At 40.4% G+C, this 25,329-nt stretch overlaps 1 protein-coding gene across 1 annotated transcript in view; it reads right to left on the bottom strand.

The window, feature by feature from the left end:
* AOAH (acyloxyacyl hydrolase (neutrophil)) overlaps positions 1-25,329 on the bottom strand; it is a 308,932-nt gene that overhangs the window by 265,978 nt on the left and 17,625 nt on the right. Inside the window, exon 3 of the mRNA XM_006832268.1 lies at positions 6,748-6,843. Within this exon, the coding sequence (XP_006832331.1) occupies positions 6,748-6,843 (96 nt within the window). The remainder of the gene's footprint in view (positions 1-6,747; positions 6,844-25,329) is intronic.

Raw genomic sequence — 25,329 nt, 5'->3', positions numbered from 1 at the left:
AGTGGCCTTACTGCATACAGAAATGTTGCTTAGTCCTGAGCCATGCTGACAACCATTACTATCTTTGAGCTCATAGTTGCAGCCACTGTGCCAATCCATCTTGTTGAGGGTTATCCTCTTTTTCATTGATCCTCTACTTTATCAAGTATGATGTCCTTTGTCAGGATATGATAACATGTTCAAAGTAGGTGAGATGAAGTCTCGCCATCCTTACCTCTCAGTAGCAGTCTGCCTGTACTTCTTCTAAGACAGGTTTGTTCATTCTTGTGACAGTTCATGGTTCATCCAGTATTCTTTTCCATCGCCATAATAAAAATGTACCAATTTTTGTTCAACCTTCCATAGTCATTGTTCAGCTCTAACATGCATATGAGGCAGCTGTAAATACCATGGCTTAGGTCAGGTATACCTTCTTCCTCAAAGTGAAATATTTGCTCTTTAACACTTTAAAGAGTTTTTTGGTTTTTTTTCAGTAGATTTTCTCAGTGCAGTACGTTGTTGGGTTTCTTGACTGCTGCTTCCAAGACCATTGGTTGTGGACCCAAGTAAAATGAAATCCTTGACAACTTCGATATTTTCTCCATTTTTGCCATGATGCTGCTTATTGGTCCAGTTGTGAGGAGTTTTGATTTCTTTAGGTTAAGGTGTAATCCATACTGAAGGCTTTGAGATTCATCATCAGTAAGTGCTTCAAATTCTCCTCACTTACAGCAAGCAATATTATATCATCTGCCTATTATGGATTGTTAACGAGTTTTCCTCCAATTCTGATACCCAGTTTCTCAAATTATTTGCTCAGAATACAGATTGGATAAGTTTGGTGAAAGGATATGGCCCTAACATACACCTTTCCTGGTTTTAAACCACACAGAATCACCTTGTTCTGTTCGAACAACTAACTGCCTGTTTGTCTATGTACAGATTCCTCATGAGCAAAACTAAGTGTTCTGGAGCCCCCGTTCTACAAACTGTTATCCACAATTTGTTATGATCTACTCGATGGCACTTAACAACAACAACAACCCATTTAAAGGCTTTTGCATAGTCAATAAAACACAAGTAAGTGTCTTTGTGGTATTCTCTGCTTTCAGCCAAGATAGCCCTTATTCTACATCCTCTTCTGAATCCAGCATGAATTCCTGACAGTTCCCTGTTGATGTACTGCTGTGCGCAATTAAAAAATATCTTCAGCAAAATCTTACTTGCTTGTGATATTAATGATACAATAATTTCTGCATTCTGTTAGATCACCTTTCTTTGGAATATGCACAAATACGGACCTCTTCCAGTTGGTTGGTTGTCTTTCAAATTTCTTGGCATAGTTAAGTGAGAATTTCCTACATTGAGTTCACTTGTTGAAACATCTTAATTGGTATTCTGTCAATTCCTGTGCCCTCATTTTTGGCAATGCCTTTGATTTGGCTTGGACATCAATACTGTCAGTAATTCTTAATTACATGCTACCTCCTGAACTGGTTGAACATTGACCACTTCTTTTTGGTATAGTGACTCTGTGTTGTCTTCACATCTTCTTGTTATACTTTTGCAATATTGAGTATTTTTACTCATAGAATCCTTCACTATTACAACTCTAAACTTGATTTTTTTCTTCAATTCTTTTAGTTTAAGGAATGATAAACATGTTATTCCTGTTAGTTTTCTAACTCCAGGTCTTTGTACTTTACTTTGTCTTCTCAAGCCACCCCTTGAAAATCTTATGTTGACTTCTTTTACTTCATCATTTCATCTTTTCCATTTACCACGTTTCATTCAAGATCCTGTTTCAGAATCTCTTCTGACATCCACATTGTTTTTGTCTTTCCTTTCTGTCTTTTAAATGACCTTTTGCTTTCTTTTTGTAGCTATAATATCCTTGGTGTCATCCTACAACTTGTCTGGTCTTTGGTCATTAGTGTTCAATACATCAAATCTATTCTTGAGATGGTCTTTAAATTCAGGTGGAATATACTAAAGGTCATAGTTTGACTTTCATTGGCTTGTTTTAATTTTCTTTAGATTCAACTGAATTTGTGTATGTGCAATTGATGATCTATTCCAAATTTAGCCCCTGATTTTGTTCTGACTGGTTACATTGAGCTTCATTATCGTCTTCATTGTTTCCGCAAATGTAGTTGATTTGATTACTGTGTATTCAATTTGGTTTCTATGTTGCAGTACATGAATAGTTACTACTTATGTTATTGAAAAAAGGTATTTCCGATGAATAAATTGTAGATCTTGCAAATCCTATCATGTAATCTCCAGTGTATTTCTATCATCAAAGCCATATTTTCCAACTACTTCTTTGTTTCCAGCTTGCACATCCCAATCACTAATAATTATAATTTCATCTTCATTGCATGGCTGATGAATTTCAGAGCATCCTGAAGCCCCAAGACTGTGGTCTAGAAATACTATTACCCACTAAAATTAACTTAGGCTCTTAGAGAAATGACTTATGTCAAATCAAAAGCTGGAAATGTACATGACAGGCCCAGACACCTTGTCATAACAGTTTTGAGGAAACTACCAAAGATTAATCAGGGCCATGTCAAAAGGACTCAGGATCCATCTTGAAGACGCTCCTATTGGCCAAAAGAGTACAATTGGAGCTTCAAAAACAAAAACAATTACAATTGGTGGTAATCATCAAATGTTTAAATTCATAATCTTATTATATTATATACTTTTTTGAAAACTGAATTCATCACCTTGAAACAATGATAGAAAACCAATGGTTTATTTTGAAAATTGGTTAAAAACAGGGGGCAAATATCAAGCATTTATCCAGCCTTTCTTGTATGAGTGAGCAGCACCACTGGGTGACCAATGGCAGGTGAGGGAAAGTGTTTCTAATGAATTTCACTCAACAAATGGAAAAGAAAGAATACTTTAGAATATCATCATCTTGCTATATCCAATGGTAACACAATAACTAAGTGGTTGAATACTAACTAAAAAGTGTATGTTTCTAGTCCACTCCAAGGCTCTGAGGGAGATAGAATTGTTGATCTGCTTCCCTAAAAAAGAAAGAAAGAAGGAAAGAGAGAAAGAGAGAGAGAGAGAAGCATGTGGGCAGTTCTTCTCTGTCACAAGGGGTGACTGTGTCTCAGAACTGACTCCAGGGCTCCCCAACAACAGTTATCCACATGAATAGCTGCTAACATCTTCCCCCTCCTTAAGAGAAAACCACTTATGATGGCCTTCATGAGAGAAAACACCGCCAATTATAGTCTGATTCAAGGAATCAAGCTAGAGTCTGACTAAGACTTAGGTTCCAGATGCCAAATTTCAGGAAAAGTAGGACATGGAGAAACAGATTCAGTTATATCATAGGGACAAATACAGACTGTGGGAAACTCTATAAGTCAAATTCCTCAGCTAAATTACAAGGAAAAGGATGAGATAGGAAATCTGTAGGCTTAAAAAAGACCAAAAAAATTCTGATCAAGACTCACTGCTGTGTCTAGGGAAGTCAGAATGGTGATGAAACTCTAAAATCTTACAAAGAAAGGGTTACCCAAACTCTAGATGTTGTTAATTTCATAGAGAGAGTCGTTCTGATGGACCAAGATTCTGAAGTGGCTGGCAAAATTTCTTTCTTGACTTGGGCTATGTTGGTAAGGGTTTCATCTTTTAATAAAGCTCTTTGGTTAACATGCAAATTGTTAACATGCTTGGCTACTAACCAAAACATTGGAGGTTTGAGTCCACCTAGAAGAGCCTTGGAAAAAAGACCAGGCAATCTACTTCCAGAAAAATCAGCCCCTGAAAACTCTAGGGCACAGTTCTTCTATAAAGCACGTGAGGTCATGATGCTGATCTGCTTTTACTTTTTAATAGCCAATAAAATAATACATTTATTTTATGTGGTTTTCTGCATCTTGTTTTGTTTTGCCAAGAAAAGGTTAAAGGGCAAAAAAACTCCAAAAACAAGAACAAAAACAACATCCACAGAGCAATGCTACACACTGTTTATTGCTGTTGGTGTGTACCAACGATTGGGTTCCGACCTTGTATAGGGTTTTCAAGAGTGGCTGGTGAGCTTGAACTGCCAACCATGCGGTTAGCAGTCAAGTGCTTATCCTACAGTGCCACACTTCTTGTTGTTGTTAAGTGCAGGGGAGTCGGTTCTGACTCATAGCAACACTGTGTAGGGTTTCCAAGGAGTGGCTGGTGATTTTGAACTTCCAACCTTCCGGTTCAGCACATTATTCTGCGGCATCACACCAGGACTCAACTAGGGTTCAAAAATTGCTTATAGAATCATATAAATTAATGTGACAAGATGATATCCATTAAATTCAGGATAGTGGTTCCCTCCATAGAGGCAAGAGAGAATCAAACTTGGGATGAGGGAAGGCCAAAGGGTGTTTTCATTCCATAGAAGAAAGACTTGAAGCAGATATGTGAAAAATTTTAGCAATCAATGGTCAATTGGGGAGTATTGTAAACATAAAAAAAACTAAGAACCAAACCCATTGAAATTAAGTTGATTCCAGCTCAAAGTGACCTTATAGGGCACAGTCAAAGTGCCCTGGAGGGTTCCCAAGGCTCTAATCTCTAATGAAGCAGACTGCCACTTACTTCTTATGCAATGCACTGGTGGGCTTGAACCACCAACCCTTTGGTTAGCGGTTGAGTGATTAACCACTGTGCCACCAGAACACGCTTATATGTTTGTGCACTATTCTCTCCTAGTCTTTAGTTTTTGCCTAGTCTTTAGTATTTAATTTTAAAAAGCTTGTGAATCCAAATTGTGACTATGCGGTAGGTAAAGGTGCCAAGGGATGGAAAAACGAACCCAGATACAGGACACGAGCCATCTGTTTATTACAGAATAGCAGTTAAGACAAAGACTTACCAGTTATAGGACAGTGCTAAAGTATTACAAAATAGATACAAAGACAGTGATAAGTCACAAACTATTCAAGGCAGGGGGAGACTGACAAACTTGGAAATGTAGCTCAGCTAGCTGGGTCAAGTGGCAACTGGCTAGACAGGAAGTTTCTGCTTCCTGTTTCTTCCCTAACTACTGGAGGCTCAGCAAGCTCTTTTGTACCCTAAGTAAACAAGCTACTTCTGTTATGGTTATTGCTTAAAGGGCATTGTTATTATTGTCCTCTGGCTCATTCTCAGAATTAATTGTGGGGGTCTGGTTTGGGGTTTGGACCATCTGCTTAACTTCTGGAAACTAGCTCAGCTAGTTATTGTGATCTTGAGGGGATCATCTGTTTAAGTTCTCAAACCTTGAGACAGCTTGGGTCCACATGCAAACCACAATGACTTGTTAAATGGGGCAATATTACTGCAGGGGCTAGCTTATTATAGGTACTGTGCCTGGAGAGCTGAGGTCTGCAATTAAATAAACCACAATGATTTAAGAAACGGGAAATTATTACTGCAGGGGCTTGTTTTAAATGAGCTGCAAGGTCAGTGGTTCAAGCTCACCAGCTGCTCCTTGGGAAGCCTATACAGGGTCACTATGAGTCAGGGCCAATTTGACGGCACATAGCAATGACAAGAACAATTCATGTAGGTTACCAATATTAATTTTTCTCCTAACTTAGGTAGTTGGACCAATAGCTATTATAACTTTGATTTGTATAAAACACAGGGCCAATAATACCATAATAACAACAAATAACAACATAACAAACAACAATTATGCTTCGCAAGAATGGGGCCATTTTGAAATGCTTAGGCCTTAACCATACGCTATGCAATAAATTCTTTGAAAATATCACGGTACTATTGGACTTGCATTTTATACAAATAAAGGTTATAACAGCCATTGTTCCAAGTACCTAACTTAGCAGGAAAATTAATGTTGCTAACCTAAATGAATTGTTATAGTTGCTAAGTGTCATTGACTCAGTTCCGACTCATAGCGACCCTGTATGGGGTTTCCGAGGAGTGGCTGATGAGCTGGAATCGCCGACCTTTCAGTTCAAATCAATCTTGCAGTTCAATGCATTATCCTGTGTTTTATACAAATCAAAGTTATAATTGCCATTGGGCTAACTACCTAATGGAGCAGAAAAATTAATGTTGGTAACCTAGACAAATTAGTTCCCATTAAGTAAATGAATATTTGACTCTCTAAGAACTTTATTCATTATAACCATTTACATGGCCATATAGAGGAAGTAGAATCAATATTCTCTTTCTACTGAGATTGCAAAGCAAATATACTAAACCACTAATCAGTTCCTTCTTTTGCAATATCCAACTTTTACTGGAGTTCAAGGTCAAATAAACATTATTTTTCCAGATTATTTTCCCATGGAGTTTTGAGATCAGTTGGTTTCTGAGCTAAACACTCTGTTGAATTGACCGTTATGTACATCTGTGTATGTAAATGTGGTCAAGTGAAAATAAAACTATTAAAATCATAGTACCTTAAGTACTGTATTGGCCTTCCTAGTACTACAGCAATGATCATCAGATGGGCAAATCATCATAAGTATGACACATTAAACAAAAATGGACCATTCAGCATTCTATTCCCTACGTGTCCATAACAACTTCCTTCTGCCACAATGGAAAATGAATGTCAGGGAGAAAATTCCTAGAGTATTTTGTTTTTAAAATGTTTATGAGCCCCGTAAGCATATCCACTCATCAAAAGAGCACAGTGAGGTGCTCCTCCGTAAGCATGCTCAGGATGTACACCCACTCTTCATGAGTCACGTCGTCAGTGAGAGGAAAACAGCCCTACCACAGGGTGACCCTTTCTGAACTTACCAGGCAGGTAGCTGCACAGTTTTTCCATAGCAGCCTGGGTTGTCGAGTTGTGCACCTGAGCAAGCTGTTCAATCACAGATACCACCAGCACACATCCTGCAAGGGAATAAAGACCATGTCAACAGGGTCACACAGAGAATGGTGCTGGAGGTGAAAGAAAGGATGTGTATGTGTCTTTCAAAACACTAGAATAAAACAAAACCCTGGCTGTCAAGCCAATCCCAGTGCTGATTCATGGCGACCCATGTCTGTGTGAGAGTAGACCTCTGCTCCATAGGTTTTCAGGGGCTGATTTTTCAGATGCAGGCCTTTTCTTCTCAAGAACACAAACCCCACAAAACTCACTGCCGTCTGACTCACAGAGTTGACTCTGGCTCACAGCAGCCCTATATGTAGGGTTTCTGAGCTTATAAATCTTTCCACAGTCTCATCTTTCTCTCACAGATCAGCTGGTGGTTTGAAGAAATAGTGGTAGTAATTGAACTTCTTTGTAGATGTATGGATATCATCCTATCACAGACAGCACAGCGTAGTACTTCAAAATAGATCTTGCAATGTTCCTTGTGATGGTGAATGCCTCAGCAATTCTCTTCAATTTGTCAATCCCAGCATCGTAAACCAAGCAATTGTCAGATTTTAAATGGCCAATACCCGTTCATTTCAGCTCACTAATACCTAGGTAGGAGTCCTGATGTGCCGCTGTGGGTTAATGCACTGGGCTGCAAAGTGGTTCAAGTTCACCAGTCACTTCTCGACAACACTGTACAAGGTGGCTATGGGTCAGAACCAACTTGACAGCACTTAACAGCAACAATTTATAGAGGGTTACTATGAGTGGGCACCAACTCTCCGGCACTTAACAACAACAATGCTTAGGATATCGACCTCTATGCATTCCATTTAATTTTTAACGCAGCCCAATCCTCCTCACAATTTTTGTTACTCTTGGTCTCGTTGCTGCGGACACTGTTAATCCATTTCATGTGAGTCTTCCTCTTTTTTGCTGACCTCCACTTTACCAAGCATAATACTGTTTTCCAGAAACTGGTCCCTCCTGATGACATGTCTGAATTATGAGAGATAAAGTTTTGTCATCCTTGCTCCTAAGGAGCATTCTGGTTGCATGTCTTCCAACACAGATTTGTTTATTCTTCTGGCAATCCCTGGTACTTTCAATATTTTTCTACAACACCATAAGTCAAATGTAACCATTTTTCTGTGGTCTTCCTTATTCATTTCCCAACTTTCAAATGCATATGAGGCAACTGAAACTATCATGGCTTGGATCAAGTACAACTTAGTCCTAGAACTGTATCTTTGCTCTTGAACACTTTAAAAAGTTCTTGTGCAACCAATTTGCCTAGTGCAATATGTCATTTGATTTCTTGACTACTGCTGCTGTGAGCGTTGATTATGGATCCAAGCAAAATGAAGTTATTGACAACTTTTATCTTTTCTCCATTTATCATGATGTTACTAATTGGCTTAGTTGTTTTTTGTTTCTTTACATTGAGGTATAATCCATACTGAAGTCTGTAGTCTCGGATCTTCATCAGCATATATTTTAAGTCCTCTTCACCTTCAGCAAACAGAGTTGTATCATCTGTGTATCATAGGTTGTTAATGAGTCTTCTGCCAATCCTGATGCCAAATTCTTCTTCATATAATCCATCTTCTGTAATTATTTGCTCCGCATACTGATTGGATAAATATGAAAAAGAATACAGCCCTGGTTCATACCTTATCTGATTTTTAAATCATTCATAATCCACTTTTTCTGTTCAAACAACTGCCTCTTGGTCTACGTACAGGTTCCTTTGGAGCACAATCAAGTGTTCTGGAATACCCATTCTTCACAATGCTATCCATAAGCTTGTCATGATTCACACAATCGAAAGCCTTTGCATAGTCAATAAAGCACAAGTAAATATCTTTTTGGTATGCTCTGCTTTTAGACAAGATGTCAGCAATGATGTCTCTAATTCTACATTCTCTCTGAATCCGGCTTGAGCTTCTGGCAGCTCCCTGTTGATTTACGGTTGCAGCTGGTTTTTAATTATGTTCAGCAAACATTTACTTGCATGTGATAAAATGATATTATTCTATGATTTCTGCACACCTCTCTTTGGAATGGGCACAAACATGGATCTTTTCCAATTGATTGAGCATGTAGCTGTCTTCCAAGTATCTTGGCATACATGAGTGAGCACCTCCAGAGCTTCATCAGTTTGCTGAAAGATTTCCATTTGTATTCCATCAGTTCCTGGAGCCCTGTTTTCCCTCAATACCTTCAGTGCATCTTGGACTTCTTCCTTCAGTATCATTGGTACTGGAATGGGATAAGAGGTTTCAATGTGACCTTTTGAAAAGGGAGTTGAAAAGGAAGGGGCTTTAAAATGAAACAGACTTCAATTCAAATATTGGGTCCATCAGTATCTGTGTGACTTTGAACAAGTTATATAGCCTCCTTGAACTTCATTTTTAAGTGTTTTGCCCCATAGGCCATGTATTCCTTAAGGGCAGGAATGAGGCCTTAACTCGTGTCTAACTTTCAGTGCCTGCACAATGTCTGGTTTGGAGGATGAAGTCAAGGGGAATTTGCTGATTTGAAGTGAATTGGCAGCAGCGTCACCTGAGTGACATATCAGTTATCAGCTGCAGGAAGTGTCGTGTGGTTGTTGTTGTGAACTGCCTTCATGGCAACCTCATGCACAATGGAGCAAAATGACGCCGAGTCCTGTTTCATAGGCTTTTCTTTGACTGGTTTTTTTGGAAGTAGAATACCAGGTCTTTCTTTCTAGTTTGTTTTAATCTGGAAGCTCTACTGAAACCTGGTCAGCATTGCAGTAACAAGCAAGCTTCCACTGATAGACAGGAGGTGGCTGTACATATGGTATATTGGCTAGGAATCGAATCCAGGAACATGGAAGACATGAATTCTACCACGGAGCCACCAATGTGTCTGTGAAGGTCTCCAGAGGAAATAATTCATGGAGGCACTTGTCCTTCCTTTCTGGCTCGGTCTTTTCAGTGATGTTCTTTACTCTCTGTTACAATCTTATTACAGGATATTCCTCCACTTCTCATTCTGACATAAAACAACCACTGTCCTCTCTTGAGCCAAACAGCAAATTCTGTAGCAAATTATCACCATGCGAAGCTCAGAATCAAAGAAACTGGTAGACATGGAGTTGAAAACTTAAGTTGTTGTTGTTGTTAGGTGCCACCCAGTCGATATGAACTCATAGCGACCATATGCACAACAGAATGAAACACTGCGTGGTCCTGTGCCAACCTCACAATCGTTGGTTGCTATGTTTGAGCCCATTGCTGCTGCCACTGTGCCCATCTTGTTGGGCGTCTTCCTCTTTTTCTCTGATACACCGCTTTACCAAACATGATATCCTTCTCCGGGGACTGGTCTCTCTTGACAATATGTCCAAAGTATGAGAGACAAAGTTTGGCCATCCTAGCCTCCAAGAAGCACTGTGGCTGCACTTCTTCCAATACAGATTTGTTTATTCTTTTGGCAGCCCATGGCACTTTTAAGTTGAGTCTGTCTGTCTGTCTGTCTGTCTGTTAAGTGCTGTTGAGTTGGTTCCGACTTACAGCGACCCTGTCTAGGGTTTCCAAGATGTGGCTGGTGAGCTTGACCCACTGACCTTGTGGTTCCAACTGACCTTGCATTCCAGCACATTAACCCACAGTACCACACCTGGACTCCTTAATTTGAGTAGCAATCACTTAATATAGCATATTGTCAATGAGCTTCACATTTAGACCCCCAAGTGGACATGAAGCATTGTGGGAATGGCTAATTGGCAATAAAACTGGGAGACTTGACACAGTCGCTGAGCACAGGAGATCTAACTTTGAGTTATGCCAGAGAACCTAGCCTGTGTGGTTATCATTTTACACATCTTTGTAAAAATTGTGGAAGACCATGATCTCTCCAGATCTGACTTAATACAATTTCCAATTATACATAACATTTTCAATATGCTCCTTGAAAGGAAAGAAAAAAAAAAAGACAAGCAACCTGAAGAATGTAAGTGATATAATAACAGTCAGGATTCGCCCTTCCTAGTCCCAGATACATTCAGAGGCACTTGCCTTTGCTTCCTGCCTCAATCCTTTCAGTGATGTTCTTTGCTGTCTGTTACAATCTTATTATGGGACATTACTCCAGGGCTCATTCTGACATAAAACAACCAGTGCCCTCTCTTAAATAAACCATATATTAAAGGGTAAGCCGGTGGAAAAGGGTCTTGGGTAAGTACAGACTTAGGCCATTTTCTTGCTAAGTGAGCTGAAGGAGCACAAAGGGACAAGTGTTAGTTGTGCTGTCTCAGTTTCTCCTAAGGTATAAGTCTTTGACAAACCAAACATTTAGAGGGATTAGAAATAAGTACATGTTACTCTACTCAGAAGAGTCCCACAGTCTGTGAATGAGTTCATTCCAACATCCCCTTGAAAGACTGAGTGTTTTTGGTTGTTATTTTTAACTCTGGCCCCTCCTTTGCTTAATGAATACCTCTGAATCATTCAAGATCTTCCTTATACTCAATAATTTTTGTAAAACCTCATTTTCTTTCCTTAATCAGAATTCATGGTATCTTCATTGCTGCTGCCCCAATTATTTGGACAGGTATTAACTGCTGTTCTGACTTCCTTCCCTCTAGATATTGTTCTAATTGAGGGCAAGACTAATGACTAATATTTCCAGGACTTAGTACTATGCTTGGCTCATGATTTGAGAACACATTTACTGAATAGATGAGTGAAGGAAACTCTTGTGGGAAAGACCCCACCTACCTGTGGGGATGGTCCACCTCTACAGGGGGACATGCATGAACAAAGGACATCTAGACATAAAACTACAGAAGCTCTTCCCGTTGTTTTCCTTTCTCCCTCCACATTTAGTTTGCCCAAATCTCAGCAGAGGCGACCTTTTAAAATGGAAGCATACATTCAACCAATAGTTACAGATCACCTGTTCTTTGCAAGAAACTGTGCTAATCTTTCATGCATACCCAAATAAGCAGAATAAAATCCCTTTCCACAGGGAGCTCACAGTATAGTTCTCAAATTCTCATAAACTACATGATGAGGGCCAGGAAAATGGTAGGGGATAGGTAAGTTTGAAGAGCTTCTAAGGCAGAGCAGAAATTCCTGGATGGCGCAAAAAGTTTACCGTGCTCTGCTGCTAACCAAATAGTTGGCAGTTCGAGTCCACTTAGCAGTGATTCTGAAGAAGCATTTGATAATCAACTGCTGAGTAATCAGTTATTGAAAACCCTCTACGGGACAGCAGTACTCTGAACTGTATGGGGTCACCATGCGTCAGAGTCAACTCAATGGCAACAGACACCAGTTAAGGTAGAGCTGGTGGGAGAAAAGAAGACTTACAAAGACTCGGGACTTCCCCCTCTCCACTCCTCAGCACAGGGAAAACCCAGAGTCCTTTGCACTGCCTTAGCAGGCCCATGAGGCCAAGGAAACTCCCACACCCTCTGGGTTGGTTTCCTTTTTTCTCTTCTTTTTTCTTTCCACCCCATTGTTCCTCTGCCCTCATTCTTCCCTTTCATTTCAGAACTTTATCCAACGTGCAGGGGGATGGAGGTAGAGGCCCTGGTCAGTGGTCTCTGTTGAGTCAGGCTCTGTCTACCACCTCATGTTTCTTTGCACCCCCGCCATCCTCCACCAAGATAGAGGCCAGATACAAGTCGAAGCCAGGAGTGTCTGGCCCAGTGGTCTGTTGCTCTGCAGAGCCAATTCAGGCTTTCAACTTTCTTCAAAACAGCAAAAGCCTTCTGACACCCAAGCAGGCAAGGACTGTCTCCACAGCCTCCTTCAGAGGTCTGATGCCCGCATCCTGTGGGGCCCAAGCCTGGATATGCTGGAGCGCCAAGCCCTGGGGACAGAATGCATATTTCACTCTGATGGTAAGATGGCACCTTTCTACTGTTCTTATTTAAGAATTGTTGGTAGCTTCTGATTCTGTGGACTTGTTGCTCTTGTAAACGTTGGATTCCTCTGATGATCTCTACTGAGCATGTGTGTACATACAGGCAGGGACCTAAGGAACTGTCAGCCTGCAAAAAATAAAATTGTTGATCCCCCCCGCAAAAAAAAGAAGAGAAAAAAGACTTACAAAGACTCAGTGGTCACCAAGAAGAGGCTGTGTTTCTCTTCCCCCCCTCCCCATAATTTAATTAGTTAATTTTCTTTTACACTGTTATCTAAAATATAGGTTATCTTTGAGTAATAATCAAAGGAAACACACAAACTTATGCTACCAAGTTGTTTCTGACTCATGGTGACCCCATGTGCTATGAAATAGAACTGAATTCCATAAACGTTTCTTGGTTGTAACATTTACAGAAACAGATTTCCTGGCCTGTCTTTATTAGCACTGCTGGGTGAGTTCAAACAGCCAGCCTTTCAGTTAATAGCTGAAAGCAAACTGTTTGCCCCATCCAGGGGCGTAATAGCATAACAGGCTTAATGAAATGCAAGAATTGAAAATCCTACGATTGGTCCAGTGTAGCAAAAAGAGTAGGTGAGCATGAAGAGAAATGAATCCTTCCTGGGCTTTTTCCTTGGGGGTCCCATTCCTAGTGACACAGTGATCAGCAATCTTGCACACTGCTTCCTGGACCCTGAAAAGTCAACTCCAGCACATACATATATTTGTATTAATTCATGGCTTAGAAAGATGAAGGCAAGAGGAGTTATGCTGTTTGAAACCAACCTGCCTTTTTGTAACTTACAGGTTGACTCAGAGAAATCTCATCTAGGTTGTTTATAGTTTTATGCCTCCTAACATCATTGACTAAAATGGATAATTATTAAGTAGATAAAATGGAGCAAAACTAGTAGGCTTCCTTTGCCGTCTGCATGTATCTTACCTTGATCATCACTTGGCCTAGTGAAGAGTTATTATGATCAAAGGGGCCCTGTATAAAGTAGGCAACGGGGTTTGAAATTTGTAAATTCTCCAGTGGGTCTAGACTTCAATTTAAAGTCCTGCTACCTGGCTGTCTTCATCTAGCTCCAGTAAACTCATGCCCCCTTCTAGTCAGATCGTTAACTTAGGGGCTACAATGAGACATGTCTTCAGAGGTGAGAGTGGAGAAATTGGCTTTTCTACTGTATCTAATAAGAGATTTCACAGCCATTACAGGCGAAAGAATGTTTGCTCTGGGAGATATGCATGCACAGAGCAATTCCATCCGTCCATTCAAGGCTTCGAACCAGCTCTTCTCAGTTCAGTCTTGGCTGATAAAGCAAAACCTGAATGAACCTGACTTAGTAAAATGTGTGTGAACTGCAATGATCACTGATCAAAATCCTGCTAGAAACTTCATCTTCTTAGCATACAAGAGCAACATGTGCACTACATGACAACCAAATGTCTCGAATGACAGAGTCAAAAACAATGGTGTCCAGCTCAAAGATAATGGCTAACCAGGCAGTTTTAAATGTGTGTGACTCTACAGTCCCAGCTATAATCCAATCTTCCACATCTCCCATCTGTAACTGTCCCCATTCTGGCTCTCATTCTGGTACATCTACATTTTATAGGTTTGAGTCTATTCTAATTTCATTTTGATGACCATTTCTGAACTGGATCGAAGCTCTGCTTCCTTTACAGCCTGTTCCCTGATTCAGTAGAGGGATTTTTCCAAACTGCTGTGCATTAGGCAGATGAGAATGAAGGCATGCTATGAATTTTGCTCAGTGGTCACCATCTAAAGTTACACATATGGACAGACACTTCTCACCTGGCCTCTGAAAATACTGAGTGTAATAGAAACAGACACTCTTGATATTGACAAGAGTGAAATAAACGGGCTGAATAGAAACACATGCCATGGGTACCTGCTTCTGGCCACAGACCTCAGGCAGACTGCAGACAATGCTCTGAAATCCATTTGAAATGAAACAGAACTCTTGAAACTCTAATTATAACCATATCTGTGCTAGCAGGAAATGCAGCCAAGAGCAGTGAGCGTTCTGTTCGATTTCCCACACATCTGAAGGCCACGCTGCAATGAAAAGATGTGGAAGCGCCTGGTGGTTGTCAGAGCCGGAGGCTACGTGATTACATTTCCCCTTTTGACCCTGAAGAAGGGCATTAATAATTCATCAACATCAAGTTGCTAGAGTGCTACCCTTTGCAAAATATTTTTGCATAGATTATTATCTCATTCAAACTTCAAAACAACTCAGCTGTGGGAATTATTACTCTCAGTCTGCAAATGAGTAAATGGAAACTCCGAAAGGTGAAGTGCCTTGTCAGATGTGTAGCTAGTGAACAGGGGTGCCGGTGCTTGAATATAGCAATTCTTGAGCTCCTTCTATGTACCAGACACTGGGCCAGGCAGAGATAAAAACAAGCTGATGTTGCTCTTGCCCTCTTGGAGATTATAACCTACTAGGGAATCACAAATAGGTGAACAAATAATATTAGGTTAGGATGAAAGCAACACAGTGGCAGCAAGAATGGGCTCAATAATGACAATTGTGAGGATGGTGCATGCAGGACCAGGCAGGATTTCATTCTGTTGTGCATAGTTGTGAGTCAGCACTAATTCGATTAGAGAAACATGAAGAAAAGAAACAGGCTAAAGCAATGCATGGTAACTTATTACCTTAGAAAGGAAGTCTATAAGCCTTGTTAGCCAGAGCTGATGGAGAAGAATTCTCACACAAGCATAAACAAATAGACCACTATAATGAGAAGGAAGGAGCTCTGGTAGCGCAGTGGTTATGAATTGGGTTGTTAACCTTAAGATCACCAGTTCAAAACTACCAGTCATTCCATGGAAGAAAGATGAGGATTTCTGTTCCTATAAAGACCTACAGCCTCAGAAACCCTATGCAGGGTCATTATGAGTTGGAACTGACTCCATGGCATGCCATCACCATCAACATGAGAAGGAGAAAGCATTGTGAGGAAGCTGGGGCTGGACTTTGTAGGCAGGAGAAACTGGTGCCCACTTGATGGCACTAAGACTTGAAAAACTCTGGACTTAGGTGTGGTGCTGTAGGATCAGCAAGGGACTCTGAACCACAAGGTTGCCAGTTCAAATCCACCAGCGGTTCCTTGGAAAACCTATACAGAGTCACTCACTATGAGTTGGAATCGACTCAATGACACCGAACAACAACAACAGAACCCAATTGTAGGAGATGGAAGAATAGGCAGAGGCTGGATCCATGGACTTATAGGTAGAATTTATCCCAAATGCAATAGTGGCTGGGGATTGTTGTGGAGGGGACATTGTGATCTGATTTGTCATCAAAATATCATCATTATCATATGACCAGCAGTGCCACTCCTTGGTATATGCCCAACAGAATTGAAAACAGGAACTCAAACTGATACTTGCACACCAATGTTCATTTGTAGCACTTTTCACAATAACCACAAGGAGGAAACAGTTTAAATGTCTAGCCACAGACGAGCAAACAGATAAACAAAATGTGGCAGACATGAAGAGGACTTCAAAAAGTTCGTGAAAAAATTCGTTATTTTTTCATTCCATTTTTCCATGAACTTTTTGCAGCCCCTTTGAACATACAGTGGAACACTACTTAGTCATAAAGAGAAATGAAGTCCTAATACATGCTACTAGGGTGAGTCACAAATTATCCATACTTTAGCTGTAGAATTTATTTTAATCAAATTTTAGAAAAGACAAATGCATCATTTTTCAACATAACCTCCTTACTTTTCAATACACTTTGTCCATCTATCAACACGCTTTCGTATTCCTTTATTAAAAAATGTTTTAGGCTGAACTGTAAACGAAGAATGCACTACTGTCTTCACTTCTTCATCAGACGTGTACCTTCGTCCTCAAAGATCTGCTTTCAGGTGACCACACAGGTGAAGGTCTGATGGAGCAAAATCAGGACTATCTTTAACACCTCAAAATGAAGTTTTTGCAGAGTGTCAACAGTGTGGACAGAAATTTAGGGATGTGCATTGTCATGCAACATCACAAAGCCCTTGGATATTGGTCCTCTGCATTTAATCCTAAAGTTTAGGCTTCAGCCCTTCAGTGAGCATCTCACTGTAATGAGCATTGTTGATTGTTGAACCTTTTTCCTGATAGTGTTCCAATACTGGCCCTTGCGAATCCCCCAAAAAATGTAAGCATCAACTTTCCAGCTGATGGTTGAAGTTGAACTTTTTCTTGGTCAGCAATTGAGGATGTTTCCATTCCAAACTCTGCTGTTTACTCTTAGGCTTACAGTGATGAGTTCATGTCTCATCACCAGTAAAAAAAAAAAAAAATTAAAGAAACTTTTATCTTTCTTTGAGTATAGGTCCAAATTTTGTTTGCAGGCCTTCAAATGCTTCAATTTATGCTACTCCGTGAATTGTTTTGGTCCCCATCTCACACAAAATTTTCAAAACCCAAGTCTGCCATGGATTATTTCATAGACAGAACCATGACTGATTTGCAAATGATTTGCCTCCAAATCCACTGTCACTTGTCTACTCAACAGAATCATTTCACGTGCACGCTCAGTGTTGTCATCAGCCATGGATATTGACGGGTGTTTTAATAGAAGCACAGAGAGGACAAGTTTTGATTCACTCTCTTACACGCTCATGCTCAGTACATTTCCAAAGATATCTCTCCTTGGGAACATTATAATGAGTGAAATAAGTCAGATACAAATGGGCAAATATTGTACAATTAGACTTACATGAACTATCTAGAGCAGGCAAATCAATAAGCTCCTCGGAAGCCCTATACAGGGTTGCTATGAGTGGGAACCGACTCAACAGCACTTAACAACAACGGAAGTCACTAGTAGTTACCAAGGATAGGTGAGAGGGAAGGAAAATAAGGACTCATTGCTTAAGAGTGATGGAAATTTCAGAGACAGATAATGACAATGATTGGACAACATGATAAACTTGATTTGATTAATGTCATGGAATGATATGTGTGAATAATGATGAAAGGGAAAGTGTTTTGTTACATATTTACCACATGAAATTAAATATGTGCAAGCAGAGAGATGAATTAAGAGCTTGTTTTGACCCTGAAGACAGAAGATGTCAGATTGGATAGAGTTGTGAATAGCAGTGTCAGGGACAGGTTAGGACCCCTGGGGCCCTGGGCTTCTCTTACCCTGGCTTCCCCTGAAACCAGGGAGAACATCATTAGTCCAACAAGAAGCCTAACACTGAGAAGTATAGCCTGGAGACAGAGATAAGAATATCAGAACCTGAAACCCTGCTAGAAGTAGCTGGCCACAGGCCAACGACCCATGAAGATAGTGCCTAAAGCTGACAACTGCAGAAGATGCCCCATTTCCATGAAGCCTGCACCCCTTTACTAAAAAAAAAAAAAATGAATATTCAACATACCACTCCTCCTAATTAATATGTATTAGCCCACCTTTTGAGGAAGAGACCCCTACCTTTATTAGCCAGTGCACCCCAATCCCAAAACGTCTTCTCCTCGTCTTGCAGAGACAGACCTGCTTCTCTCTTTGAAGTGTACTTTCACTTTAACCTGCAGTGTGTCGTATTGTGGTGGCTTGTAAGTTGCTGTGATTCTGAAAACCACTGGTGTTTTAAATACCAGCAGAGTTACCCATGGTGAACAGGTTTCAGATGAGCTTCCAGACAAAGACAGACTAGGAAGAAAGAGTGACGAACTACTTCCAAATATTTAGTCACTGAAAACCTTATGGATAGCAGAGAAACACTGTCAGATATAGTGCTGGAAAAGGTTGGCCCAGGGTAGGGCAGTGTTTCATTCTTCTGTGCATAAGTTCGCTATGAGTCGTTGCCGACTTGATGGCACCTAAGAACAACAATGTATGCTCCCGACTGCTACCAGGTCTAATGCGCTCACAGAGAGAGACTCGCTCCTCTCGTTGAAGTGTTCTTTTGCTTTGCAATAAAGACATTCTAAGTGAATGTTTATTGTTCATGTTTGACTGAGAAGCAGTGGCTCGGTGGGACTTATTCTTTAGACCTCCCCGAGAGTGAGAGGGACCAGGGGAAAATGTGACAGCAGTGGAAAAAGAGAAAAATGGATTAATTTAAGATCTATGAGGGAGCTTCAAAAAATATGTGGAAAAATGGAACTGAAAGATAATGGAACTTTTTTGAAGACCTTCCCCCACCTCGTATTGTAGATATTGAGTTGATGGGATTTACCAATGCATTAGTAAATATGGGGAAAGTGGGACTCAAGGGTAACCCCTTTGTTTCTGATTTGGATCCTCCAGTTTGGGGAGGGTCACCCACACTTGGATTTGAGTCTCTGTTCCCTTTCAGACCAGCCTGACTTGTCAAGTACATCCCTTCAAGTGCGTCTCCTCATGATCCTCTACCAACACCTATAATTCTGCTCTGCTCAGATTTCCCCAGTGAAGTGGGAATATGGATGTGTTGAAATTGCAATGAACTGCCATTAGCCCAGGCTTTTCTCAGGTAGGTGAAAAGAAAAACAATAAAAAATGTATGGCAATGATTACCTAAAAGTATCCTATTGCCTGGCTTGTTTTTCTAAGATATTAGTTAGTAAACTCAAGGTGGTAACACACATTCCAGGTGAGTATGATATGAACCTACACTCTTTCTTCTGACAATTCCTCTCTAGTCTGGGCAGAGTGGGAGGAGCCAAAAGAAAGGGCATGACAATGCTGTGATGCAGTACAGAGGAGAGGAATGGAGAGTTCTAGAGACCAGGGCTCAGATTCTGCTTCTACTACTGAGGAACTAGTTAGTTAACCTCTCTTTCTGAGTCTAGATTTTGGCATTCACAGAATGGAATAATAACATCCATTTGTGTGGTATAGTAAAAGTGGTCATCGAGACCCATGGACTGAGAAAGGCTGTGTGCCTAAGGCAGGAGCCCACCTTACAAATTGTGTCCTTTGGACATTTCAATGAATATATATATTTTTTGTCCTGTATGTGTACATCAAATATTTTTGCTTTGATCCTTTGTGAAAAATAAGCTTTAAAAGGGAAGACACACGGTAGAAGCAGGGTTACAGGGAGAGGTGTTACAGGGAGAGGAATGTAATCAATGAAATGAAATGAAACATACCATTGGTTGAAAGTGAAAAAAAGGAAACAATCTCTGATGGTTGTAGGAGGCAGGGAGGGAAAATTTTCAGAGGCGAGAGGGTAGACACATGTCAACAGGGGTGACAGGGCAGGCAACATACAATAAGAAGGAGGAAAGATGAAGGTCGTGGGGGACACGGGAATGTAATATTAAAGTGAATAGAGGTAAATCATGTTCAGTGTTGATACATGGAAGGGATTGCAAACATTGTAATGAAGCAAATTATGTGATTTGTGGAACGTAATACTGATAATCTACTTTGTAAACCTTCACTCAATTCCCGATAAAAAGTAAAAAAAAAAAAAGTGGCCATAGATTCTTTACGCTTCCTGCCTTTGAGTCTGGGATGTGACTTGTTTTGAGCAGTTGAATGTAGAGACAGGAATGACAGATTGTATCTGAACCTGGTGTTAAGGACACCTCATGGCTTCTGCTTTTGTCCTCTTAGACATCACTGCCGAGATACTGAGCCAGCCTGATGGAGAGACCCCAGGAAAGGGAAGTAAGCCCACCCAACCTGTCAGTCACCAGATTTATGAGTCAGGTCATTCCAAACCATCCAGCTCTCTAGTCTACCATCCACCAGCTGAGTTCAGCTATGTAAGTGAGCCCAGGGGAGACAAGCTGCAGAACCACCAGCTGGGCCCTTCTAGAAGTGACCAGCTCACAGAAGCATGAGCTAACAAATGGTTGTTAATTTAGGTCATTGGAGTCCTGGTGTAGTTAATTTAGGTCATTGGAGTCCTGGTGTGGCGCTGTGGGTTAATGCACCAGACTGTAAAGTTGTTGGTGGTTCAAGCTCACCAGATGCTCCTTGAAAACTCTGTGCAGGGTCGCTGTGAGTCAGAACCAATTCAATGGCACTGAACAACAACAACAACAAGTTTAGGTCATGAAGTGGGGTGGCTTGTAATACAGGAAAGGCTGCACACGTGGCAAAGGTGCTTTGAGGAAGAAGGGACACAACAAATCAAAAGCACATGGACCCTGTTATATAGTCGACATTTAAAAAATGATAGCTCTCCTCCACCTGCAGAGACCACCAAGGAAAGAGATATACTCTCCAAGAACACTTTTTAAAACAGAAATTTATCTTCTAAAAACATGCTGTAATATCAGCAATATCTTTACTGTCCTATGGCTGAATTGTCTTTTATTACAAAAATCTAGTATTTTCATGACATTTTGGACTGATTCAGTTCCTGTGGTTTCACCTAACCACCACCTGGAATATCATTTTTATGAGAAAATGTTCATTGGGTTCTAAACTGTCAGCTTTCCCCAAGTACACTGACAATAAGAGAGGTACTGCATGGGGCAATTACTATGGAAAACAAGTGCTGAGGGCATTTCAGGGTGAGTGGGTCTCAAATAAAGTCAGTGAGAGGAAATTAGCAGCCTCTAGGTAGTGCAGTGATTACAAATCGGGCTGCAAACCTCAAGGTGAGCAGTTCAAAACTACCAGCTGTTACAAGGGAGAAAGATGAGGCTTTCTGCTCCCATAAGGATTTACAGCCTCAGAAAGCCTGTACAGGGTCGCTATGAGTCAGAACCAACTCCACGGCACATAACCACCACCAGGCACTTGGATTAATGTGCTGGACTAAGAAGTCGGTTTAAACCATAAGGTCAGTGGTTCAAGCTCACCAGTCGCTCCTCAGAAACTCTATACAGGGTCACTATGGGTTGGAACCGACTTGATGGCACTTAACAACAACAAGTGAGAAATACAGACTTCTGGTGTGGCACTGTAGAATCAGCACTGGACTACAAACCATAAGGTCAGCAGTTCAAACCTACCAGCTGCTCCTTAGTGGTGGTGTGCCATGGAGTCAGTCTGACTCATAGCGACCCTGCATAGGGTTTCCTGTAAATCTTTATGGGAGCAGAAAGCCTCGTCTTTTTCCCACTGATAATTTTGAACTGCTGACTTTGAGGTTAGTAGCTTGACTCATAACCACGACGCTACCAGAGCTCTTTGAAACCCATTATAGAGTTGTTATGAGTTGCAATCTGCTCGACGGCACTTAACAACAACAGTGAGAAATACAAGATGGTTGCTTTGGTTAATTTAGAAAATATTAAAAATTAATAATAGCAGCAATTTCCTGCGCTTCCAGCGCCCTGAGAACCGCGCCGTTGTGCACTGACACAGTGGACATGCGCAGAATGATGGTGGCCAGGCTCGGGCTGGGGTTGCTAATTCTGACGCTGCTCCTCTGCACTCAGATTTATTCAAAATAAACAACCTCTACAGTATTTCCAAGTAACTCCTCCCGGTTCACGGCTGCCACAAATTCACCTAATGGGGGTCCCCTGCCCTGTACAGCCAGCCTCCTCCTGGTCTTATTCTGTCTTCTACACCTCTACTATTAAGTGACTCAGGCCAAGAAACATCTCTGCTTCCCCATCTTCTAAACCCAATTCAAATGGCAGCTACTTGTCCGGCATCGCAAGGGAAAACCAGATCTTCATCGTAGCTACTATTTACACACCTTATTCTATTGACACAAAAATTTCAAATTTCACTGATTTGAAGAGCACGCATGTGGAGGGTTTTACGAGATGATGAATGCCGATATTATATGTCTTGGAGTTTCGCGTACATGATGAAGAGATGCAACATCCAGAAATTAAGGGATGATTTTCTTAAGTGTGGACAAAGAAATAGAGATACTCACAACTCTTAAAAAAAGAAAGATTTATCTTATCAAGAAATAAACCATGGGGTGTAGAATGGAGATTCAGTTTTCATTACCTTCATTAAATATACAAGGCCATAAAAGGATTGTTATTGCTGTTGTTAAGTGCAATCGAGTCAGTTCTGACCCATAGCGACCCTATATAGAGTTTCTGAGGAGTGACTAGTGAGCTTGAACAGCTGATCTTTAGGTAATATAAAAAGCTTCCCTGGTTCTACGTATATGTACACTAGAAGGAACCTCCAGATGTTACTGTAAACCCTCCATCTGTTGTTTCAGGAGCACTAATTTAACGCTGATATACTGCACATCACAACAACAACATACTCTAGATAAAAATAAAAGGTTTACATTGTTAATCTATCATTGTTTTCTTGGGAACTGGACTCTTACTTTGAAGCTTTGGATTTGACATTGCATTTGACTTTATGTAGTTGCCATGTGTCAGGGAATGATGGATCAGAATGTAGCAGTCTATTCATAATGAGAATTATGCTTATACATTTATGAAGTCAGTGGTTAGACATTGCCCGTCCAGCAAGAGCACCTGACTAATTTAGCTGAATGGATTCCAAAGAGTAGGAAGTATATTGACCTAAAGTCCTTTCAAAACACTGCTTTTCATTTCTGCAAAAGAAAAATCTTGAAATAAAAATGTAAAACAAGTGAAAGAACCAAAAGTAATATAAATCAAGAATTTGGGAAGTAAAGACTGGAAGCTAACCTGCATTACGTTCATAAAAACTTTTATACTCTTTTCTGTAAATATTTTTTAAAAAAACTTTATGAATCAGAGCAGTCACATTTAGAACACTTTTCTGTATCAGTCAGTATTTTTAGATAGTTAGAACCTGGTCGGAAACCTAAAATGGGCTTGATTCTGGAAAGGAAATCTTTTCCTCCTGCCTCAATGCACAGAAACCTTTTTATAATAGACACTTCATGAAGTCTGTAATTCACCTGGTCACTCACTGATACTTAAGGTGTTCCAGTGTCTATTATGAACACAGTAGTTTTGATTACCAAAGTAGTTTTTTTTTTTTCCCCAATCTTTAGAAACTTACACAGGGACAGCCAGATCCAACAGAGCTCAAGCTACTGTGTGTGCAAATGTGCACTCCCTTTTGCTTCATATCTGAACATCTGTTTTGAGTTGTATATTGTGTTTGTGTATTTATGCTTTGATTCATACTAACTTCTCATTGTTATGAAATTGATTTGCATTAAACACAAACTATAAATAGAAATAAATGGCTGAAAGCAATTCATTGGGGAAAAAAAAGTAGTAATAAAGAAATGAGAGTGAACACCCCGGGAGTCATTTATTCTTTTATTCTTCACATACTTATCAGCACATACGATATGTACTCTCTGAGCCCTGATGTGGCACTGTAGGATAAGCCCTGGACTGCTAACCACAAAGTCAGCAGTTCAAACCCACCAGTCACTCTCAGAAACCCTATACGGCGTTCCTATGAGTCAGAAGCAATTCAACAACACATCACAACAACATGTGCTCTGAAAATGTCCTGGTGGCACAATGACTAAGCACTCAGCTACTAACCAAAATATTGGCAGTTCAAATCTACCCAGTAGCTCCATGGGAAAAAGACCCAGCAATCTGCTTCCCTAAAGCTTAGAGTCTAGAAAAACCTATGGGGGCAGTTCTACTGTGTCACATGAGGTGAAATCGTTTTGACAGTATCTAACAATAACATGGGCTCTGAGGGGTCCCTGGGTGTTGACTGCTAATAGAAAGGTTGGAGGTTCAAGTTCACCTGTGCTTTTGGAAAATCAGCCATGGAAAACACTACGAAGCACAGCTCTAGTCAGATACACATAAGGTAACCATAAGTTAGGGTTGACTGAGTAGCCACTGTTCTCTGAAGTTTGAAGATACAAAAATTAGTTCCAGAGCAGTGGCTGACTGAAGACTAAATAAACAATCCTAGCAGCTGCAAAACAGGGACCCATTAGTGCTCTGGAAGAAGTCAACTCTATTGAGACAACCTAAGTCTGTGACAGCTCCCTAGAAAGTGAGTTTAGAGGGATGTCTTCACTTGGCAAAGGCAGAAGGAGCCTCCTAGGGAGAAGATAGTAACCTTCTTTAGAGGTTGTTGTTGTTGTTAAGTGCCGTGGAGTCAGTTCCGACCTATAGCGACCCTGTACGGGGTTTCTGAGGGTGTAAATCTTTACGGGAGTAGAAAGCCCCATCTTTCTCCCGCGGAGTGGCTGGTAGTTTCGAACCGCTGACATTAAGGTTCGCAGCCTGATTCATAACCACTACGCTACCAGAGGTAGAAGTGAGAAAGTGAAGAGTTGGCCAAAACTAAAGCTTAGCATCCTTGAGAAAAGAGTCCTGAGAAAGTCATACTGAGTAGCATGGTCTAAAGTGATACTCTAGAGTCTTGAGTATAGACAAAACGCTTTTAAATAATTCTGCTTGGTTCTCCTAGAAGAAAGTTGGAAAACTATGTACCTCTTCCACATTGTAATGGATAATTTAAAATACTGATTATTATTTTATAAAATATTATTATTTAAATGAAATAATATTATTTCTTGAATGTTAACTAACATAAATTTAAATAGTTACATTGGGCATAATTTAATGTAGATAGCAAATATTAAAAATTTTAAGTAGAACTGGTACATTAATCTTTTAAGTTTGTTCAAAAAGACCTAAATATTATAATGATTTATACCCAGCCTTATCTATTTATGGTGTGGTGCTGTGGGTTAATGTGCTAGACTACAGTCAG

The sequence above is a fragment of the Chrysochloris asiatica genome, unplaced genomic scaffold (assembly GCF_000296735.1).
Source record: "Chrysochloris asiatica unplaced genomic scaffold, ChrAsi1.0 scaffold00006, whole genome shotgun sequence".
NCBI lineage: Eukaryota > Metazoa > Chordata > Mammalia > Afrosoricida > Chrysochloridae > Chrysochloris > Chrysochloris asiatica.
This window is presented reverse-complemented; position numbering and strand designations above follow the sequence as displayed.